Consider the following 7,447-nt stretch of genomic DNA (forward strand, 5'->3'; position numbering starts at 1 on the left):
TCCTGCGCCGCCGGGCTCCGGGCTCCCTCCTCCGGGAGGGCCCGGGGGTCTCACCTGCCGAAATAACAATAACAATAAAGGGAGGAGGGGAGTGTTGTCCCCCCGTCCTCCCCCTCCTCCGGTTACCGCGCCGGGACCACAAACCAACCGAGCTACCCTGGGAGCAGGGCGGCTGCTGGGGTCTGCCACCGCCGCGCTAAGGGGGGGGACCCGCCGGCCGGAGGCCCCCCCGCGCCCCCCCTCCCCCCCCGGACCAGCAGCCCCCCACCGAGAAAGGGATTTTGGGAGAAAAAACGGCGACACCCCCCCCCCCCTCCTTCCCCGCGCCTCCCCGTGCAGCGACCCGCGGGCCGGGGCGCGCTGCCGCTCGCCGGACTCGGCCCCGCCGGGGGCGGGAAGGAGCGCGGGAGTTGCGCGGGCGCGGAAGGCCCCGCCGGCGGCCGTACTCACCCGGGCGGCCCCGGGGCTGCGTCTCCTGCTCCACGCTCGCTGCCCCGATCCATCGATTTGTTCCTGGAAAAACGCGGCGCATTCTTATAGCAGCTACGAGCAATTAATATTGCATTAACCTTATTTAAAAAAAAAAAAAAAGGGAAAGGGAAAAATCCGCACCCTATCAAAGCCATCTATTATTAACGCGAGGGTAATTGGAGACCTGAGACGTGGGTGTGTGCGTGTCGTGGGGCAAGGCAGGCAAACACAGGCGTGACAGTGTAGCGGGAAGGAAGGGGAGCCGAGGCTGGCTAATATTTAATTTCAGGTCTGTGGTTTTCTAATTCGAGATTAAAAGCAGTCACGTCTTTGAAGCCAGACACTTGGTGTAAATGTACAGTTAAAATATTCTATTCCACAGTCCCCAGACAGAGCTCTGCTACTCCCAGGCTTCATTAAATTTTAATTATCATCCCAGACTGGAGCAAGGGAAGAGGGGGAAGACTGTCCACCTAATTGCAATTGATAAAGGCAAAGAAGCCTAGATCTTTTTCCTCGCCGTGCACGCACAGCAGTTGTTGTTGTTGTTGTTGTTGTTGTTTCAATGCGGGCAAAGCCCGGCGAGGGCAGCATGAGCGTCTCCACCTATAGATCTGCTGTTTACAAAAGATGCGCGTGAAGGAAAAGCGGGAAGTGATGTTATAGATGGGTGTTGGGGGGGGGCGGGGGGGGACACGACACATTAGCTCTTGGAGAGATCTGGCGAAAGATCAACGGAAGAGACAGGGACCCTCATTAGGGCTCGGCAGCTTATTGTCTCCCAAAACAAAGCGCGCCGATGCCTCAGAGCTTCCCGGCCCGGGCAGCGGTGCCGAGCGGCAGCAGAGGGGCTGCCCGGGTGCCCGCTCCGGGTCTCCCGGAGCCCAGGCGCCTCTGCCCTCCCCCCCCCCGCCCAGCCCGGTGCTTTCGTGCCTTTTCGTTTGTTAATAATCTGCATGTGTGGGACAGGCAGATAGTGGCAGAAGTCGACTAATTGCCCCAGGTTTTTAATTTGAGAAACTAGAGAGCAGTCTATCTCCAGGCAGTAAAAGGTAAAAAATAAAACCCACCGCGTTTGCTTTCTAAGCAGCTTCCTATTATCACATCGCCACTTAATTTTATTTCCATTCTCTCCAAGTTAAATAGAAAGCCGAGCTCACAGGGGAGCTGCCATGTGCCTACAGACTGGGGATGTCAAGCAGAGAGACTCACTGTGCAAAGTTAATTTCAATTCCCGAGGAGGATTTCACATTCTCGCTCGCTCTGACCCACAGTAATTAGCTGAGATAACTAATGATTACTTACTTATTCCTTGTAATTATCTGGATTTAATAATTCGCTGTGTAATTTATTAATTCGCCCGTAATAGCCTTTAAGTGAATGGCTCATTTAAGAGGGCGAAGCGGCAGTTCAGGGGCTGTTCGCCGCCTGCTGCCTGCGCCTACAGACGGTTTTGGGGGGCTCTCTGCTGCTTTCAGGGGTCCGACTGGCCCCTGCCCCCGCCGGGCTGCCTCGCCCCGGCCCGCCACTTTCCGCCCCCTTTCTGCCCCCCCCCCCCCCCCCCGCCTCTTAAAACGACCCTTGCGCCCGCGGAGGTTGCGCGGCCGCCTAGCCCTAGCCCGCGGCGGGGGGCAGGGAGGCATTTCCCCGCGGGAGGAGGTCTCGGCGGGGGGCGCAGCCCTGGCGGTTGCCCGGTCGGCGGGGCGCGCAGGGGCGCGCAGGGGTGCGCGGGCTCCGCGCAAGGACAGCGCCACCCCTTCCCAAAAAGCCGCCCTGCGCCTGCAGCCCCGGCAGCGGCTGAAGGAGAAGACAAGCCGCGCTGCGCGCCCGCGGGAGCCCTGCGCGCCCGCGGGATTGTTACCATACCGTTGCGGTAGCAATGACAGTAACGACAGCGACAAGCGCTGGCCGTGCCGGGGCCGCGGAGGGCCGGGAGGGGGGGCCCGCCTGTGCCGGCCGGGCCGGGGGGGGACGAGGCGCTGCCTCCGCGCCCCTCCGCGCCCGCGGAGCCACCGCCCCGGCCGTGCCAGCAGACCGGCACCCTCGGAGTGCCCGGGCGGCTTTGAAGATGCAGCTGGAGCTGGTGGCTGGGCGGAAATATGAATATTTAATAGCGGTTCGCGTATGATCTCCTCTCCCCCCTCCCCGCCCGCCGCCGTCGGGTTTCCCCGGCTTTTGTGAGCGCCACGCGGGGAAATCACTTTTCTCTTCCCTTTTTTTTTTTTTTTTTTTTCCCCGCGCGTGTGTGCGTGCGTGGCACCTTGGACTCCCCCGCGCCGGGAGGCAGAGCGGCTCGGGTAGTGGGGGCTCGGCGGGGGCACCCCCACCCCACCCCACCCCCACCACCCTCCCCCCCCGCACAATCACAGCCACGCACAGGGTCACCCGCGACAGCGGCTCGGCGGGCGGGGCGGGGCGGGGCGGGGCTGGGCGGGGCGCGGAGCGGAGCTGTCCGTGGTGCTGCCGCCGGCAGCGCCGGCACCCCCCGGGCCGGGCCCCCCCCCCGCCCCGCTCCGGGGGGCCGCAGCCGGGCCCCCCCCCCCCTGCGCCCCAGCTCGGCGGCGTCGCCGCCGCCCGCCGGGCAGCGCGGCGGTGGTGCGGGCGGGCAGGGGGGGTGCAACACCCCCGCCTCGCCGCGGGGTTTGAGCGACTGCCGCGACCCGGCGGCGGCGTGGAGCTCGGGCAGAGGCTTGCGGTGGAAGCCAACGCGCTTTGCCAATAAAACGTTAAAATCCTTTTTTCTTTTTTTTTAATGAAAGACGATTTAACAACATTGAAAAATAACTTAGTACATTACTAGAATAAATAAACCTCCTATTAACAAAAAAAACCCAAAACAAAACAAAAACAAAAACAACGAAATCGGGTCATGTACAGAACTCAAGACTTCAAACAGTCTCGGATAGAACAGCGATACAGCGGAATCTGTAAGAATATATCTATATGTGCGTCAACGCCAATGAAATATTTACAATACATACAGGTACCCAACCGAGTACCCTCGTTTTATTGTTGTTGTTCCAAAAGAAATGTACCAAACCATTTGTGAATTTACAAGCAGTGCAGCCTCGCTCGCTCGCTCCCTTTCCTACAAATTTAAATTTGGCTTTTCTACAAACAGACCTCCAAAAGGGACTTTCCTCCGTGGAAAAGTATTGCAATTAAAGATAATAAATAACCGACCGACCGACCGACCAAACAAACAAATAAATAAATAAATAATCGGATAGATAGATAGATAGATAGATAGATAAATAACCGAGCCGGTCTGAACACCGTCGCGATACAGCTTTGAAATCGAGAAAGACGGATATTGTGCTGGCAAGAAACCCGAAGCGACAAACCCCCCCACGCTGCCACCTACGCGGCCACGTCCTTTCTCGCTTCGGGAGCAGCGTGTGGTGGGGACAATATGGGAATCCCCATTAAATATGTAACGCGGTAAACAAATACCTCGGACAGTGAATCAGGCTACACAAATAATGTAGGACATCTACTATAGGGTGCCGACGCCGTACGAATAAGAATACTCGCCAGAGAAATACCTTAGGTTCAGGTGACAATTTACAGATGGCCAAAAGGGACGTTCAGAAGAAGAAGAGAAAAGCTCACGTTCATAAATCCTACCAACACAAAATATTTGATTCTCACTATCCTTTTTTTTTTTTACTTTTATCAAGACTTAGATTAAAGAGGTGTAATTAATTAGAATGAGCACAAAATGAAGTTGCTAGAGAGATAAATTAATAATTTACAAGGGGTTGTTTGGCAGTAATCTAATAATAGCTTTTGAAGACCAGTGAACACAGCAGGATCAGCTCTTTCCCTAAGCGTTATAACTTCAGAGAAGGAAAAGGATAATAACGACAGTAAAAATATATATATATTTATATATTTATAATACGCAGTGTAAATGCAGAAAAACCTGCCATCTGTTGTTTTTTTTAATCATTATTATTATTATTTATTATTATTATTATTATTATTTAAATCAAAATACTTTTGAGACGTCTCTCGCGGCGCAAGCCTCAACTCTAGATTCAAGTTTGGGTCCCGAGCAAACCATGACACTGCGGACACACCGCTGCGAAGGGCACCTTTCGCGCTTGCACCCAGGCGAGGTCTGTTAAGAATAAAAACCAGCGGTACTTGCCGGGGCGGGTCCGGGCGGCGGCTCCGCGGGGAAGTTCCCCCCGAAAGTTGGGCGCCAGGCGGGCGGTGGGGTGGGCTGGGGGCGGTGGGGTGGGGTGGGTTTTTTTTCCTCCTTTCCTTTTTTGTCGTTGTTTGTCGTTGTTGTTTATTTAATTTTAATTTTTTTGATGATGATGACGACGACGCTGTTGATTCTCCTCCGCTGCCGGCTCAGATGCCGGCCGAGTACTTCATGCGCTTCTGCTTCTGGCGCTGGTTGCAGAACCAGACGCGGACCACGTTCTTCTTGAGGTCCAGCTTCTCGGCGATGGCGGCGATCTTCTCGGAGGAGGGCCGGGGCTGGAGGGCGAAGTAGGCCTCCAGCGAGCGCTTCTCGGGGGCGGCGATGGAGGTCCGCTTGCGCTTCTTCTCCGCGCCGCTGAAGAGCTCGGGCTTGGCCAGCTTCTCGCGGTGGGACTTCTCGGCCTCCTCCAGCCAGGCCTGCAGGATGGGCTTGAGGGCGATCATGTTGTTGTGGGAGAGGGTGAGCGACTCGAAGCGGCAGATGGTGCTCTGGCTGAGGGAGCCCACCCCCGGGATCTTCAGGTTGGCCAGCGCCGAGCCCACGTCGGCCTGGGTCACCCCCAGCTTGATGCGGCGCTGCTTGAAGCGCTCGGCGAAGGCCTCCAAGTCGCGGGGGTCGGCGTCCACGTCGTTCATGCAGCCCATGTGGGCCGGCAGCCCGTGGGCGTGGGCCATGCCCAGCGCCGCCGGGTGCATGGGGTTCATGCCGGCCATGTGGGGAGCGTGGCCCGGCGTGGAGACCACGGCGCCGTCGGGGGCCGCCATGGCCCCCAGCGCCAGCCCCGGCGTCAGGTGCTCCAAGAGTTCCCCCTCCAGCGCCTGGTGGGGCTGGTGGTGGTGGTGGTGGTGGTGGTGATGGTGGTGGTGGGTGCCCGACAGGGCGGACGGGTGGGAGATGGGCACCGAGGAGGAGGAGGCGGCCGAGGTGCAGGGGATGGTGTTCATGGTGTGGTAGGTGGCGTCCGGCTTGAAGGGGCTGTGGTGCGGCGGGTGGTGGTGGTGGCTCTTGCTCGGGGAGACGATGTCCACCGCTGCCAGGGCTTCGGCGCGGGCCAGCAGGCTCTCGTCCAGACCGCCGAATATATTGCTCTGCAATTGCAAATAGAAGGCACACATAACGCTCAGCAGGGAATTCGCCTCCCCGCGCACTCCGCCGTGCCACTAAAACCTTCCCAGCATGTTAAAAGAGAAATCCTGGAGAAGGGGGGGGGGGGGGGGGGTGGAGGGGGAGAGGAGAAGAGGGAGCGAGCGGGGCGAGGGAGCGGGCGCGGCGCGCAGCCGCTCGCACAGAGGCAGCCGGCGGCGTGCGGACGGACGGACGGACGGACACACGCACCAGCCGCACGCAGCATCCCAGGTCATAAAAATTAATACGGGCGGCAAGAGCCGCCGCATGCATAAGTTGGGCGAGCGCCCGGCGGCGCCGGGTGATTTGCTGCGCGGCCATGAAAAAATCATCAGGCGGATCCGGGGGGCCGCCGAGGGGCTCCCCTTAAAGCGGGGCGGCGGGCGGCGGGCACCTACCGGAGGGGCAGGCAGGCAGGCCCGCCGCATCGCCTCCGCGCCGCCGCCGCCGGAGCCCGAGCCGGAGCCGGAGCCGGAGCCGCCGCTGCCGGGGCCGGAGCCGGAGCCGGAGCCGGGGCCGGAGCCGGAGCCGCGGCCGGCGGAGCCGCCGGTGCCGGTGCTGCTGGGGGAGCTGGCGGCGGGGGCGGCGGCGCCGGCGGAGGGGCAGGGCGAGGCGGTGTGCAGGGCCGAGTACTTGGTTTCGTGGAGGCCGCCGCCGCCGCCGCCGCCGTGGGGGAGGCCGAAGGGCTGCTTGCTGCTCAGGGACATCATCATGGTGCTCGCCGCCGCCGCGGCCCGGCCCGCCGGCAGGCGGCCGCCGGAGGAGGGCAGGGGCGCGGGGCCGGGGGCCCGGACCCCCCGGAAAAGCCACAGGAGCCCCGGCCCCCCCCCGCGCCCCCACCCCCCGGGAAAAAAAAAAAAAAAAAAATCCCACTCGCCCCCCAGCCGGCTGCCCGAGCCCCGCCGGGGAGGACGCGGCCGGGAGAGGCGGCTCCGGCGAGCCGGGGATGCGCGGGGATGCGCAGGCTGCCTGCCTCCCGCCCGCCCGCCCGCCCGCCCGCCCTCCGCCCGGGCGCTCGCCGCCGTCCGCCGCCGCCTCCGCTCCGGCGCCGGCCCTCGCCTCTCGCGAAGTGCCCTCCCCGCCGCCGCGCCGGTGGGTTTTACTCTCTCCCCTCCCTCCCCTCCCCTCTCGCCTGTCACTACAGCCCAACTCCTCGGGAAGGGCCCTTCGCGCCTGCCTCCTCGGCCCCGGCCCCCTCCTCCGCCGCTCCCTGCCCGCCCCCTGCCGCCCCCGCGCCCACGCCCACGCGTGCTCCCACACTCACCGCCGCGCCGCGCCCCACCGCCTCCCAGAAAGGGGAGGGAAAAAGCCAAAAAGCAAAAAAAAAAAAAAAAAAAGCGGGGGAGGAAGCGACCCCCTCGCCGCCTTAAATCCACCCTCCATTAAAAAAAAAAAAAAAAAAAAAAAAGGAAAGAAGAGAAAAGTCCCGTCCGGGCTCACTACGAGCCCACAGCCAAAGAGTGTCCCGGGCGCTGCCCTGGCACGGCTCGCCGCTCCGGCGGGGCGGCGGGGGCGGCGGGGGGCGCTGGCCGCCGGGCGCTGTGCGGGGGCCGCGGAGGGAAATGCAGGGAGCGGCGGCCGGGGTCTGTCCCACCCCCCCCCCCGGCGTCCCCCATCGGCGGGGTGCCGGAGGGA

At 61.5% G+C, this 7,447-nt stretch overlaps 1 protein-coding gene across 1 annotated transcript; it reads right to left on the reverse strand.

Moving 5' to 3' along the window:
- Positions 1-4,833: 4,833 nt before the first annotated feature.
- On the reverse strand, positions 4,834-6,525 carry POU4F2 (POU class 4 homeobox 2). Its single transcript, XM_050896337.1, has 2 exons — positions 6,211-6,525; positions 4,834-5,775 (listed from the first exon to the last, which is right to left on the reverse strand). Exons 1-2 carry the CDS (start codon positions 6,523-6,525, stop codon positions 4,834-4,836), a joined length of 1,257 nt encoding a protein of 418 aa, XP_050752294.1.
- Between the last annotated feature and the right edge of the window lie 922 nt (positions 6,526-7,447).

This window comes from Gymnogyps californianus, chromosome 4 (genome assembly GCF_018139145.2).
Source record: "Gymnogyps californianus isolate 813 chromosome 4, ASM1813914v2, whole genome shotgun sequence".
Classification (NCBI taxonomy): domain Eukaryota; kingdom Metazoa; phylum Chordata; class Aves; order Accipitriformes; family Cathartidae; genus Gymnogyps; species Gymnogyps californianus.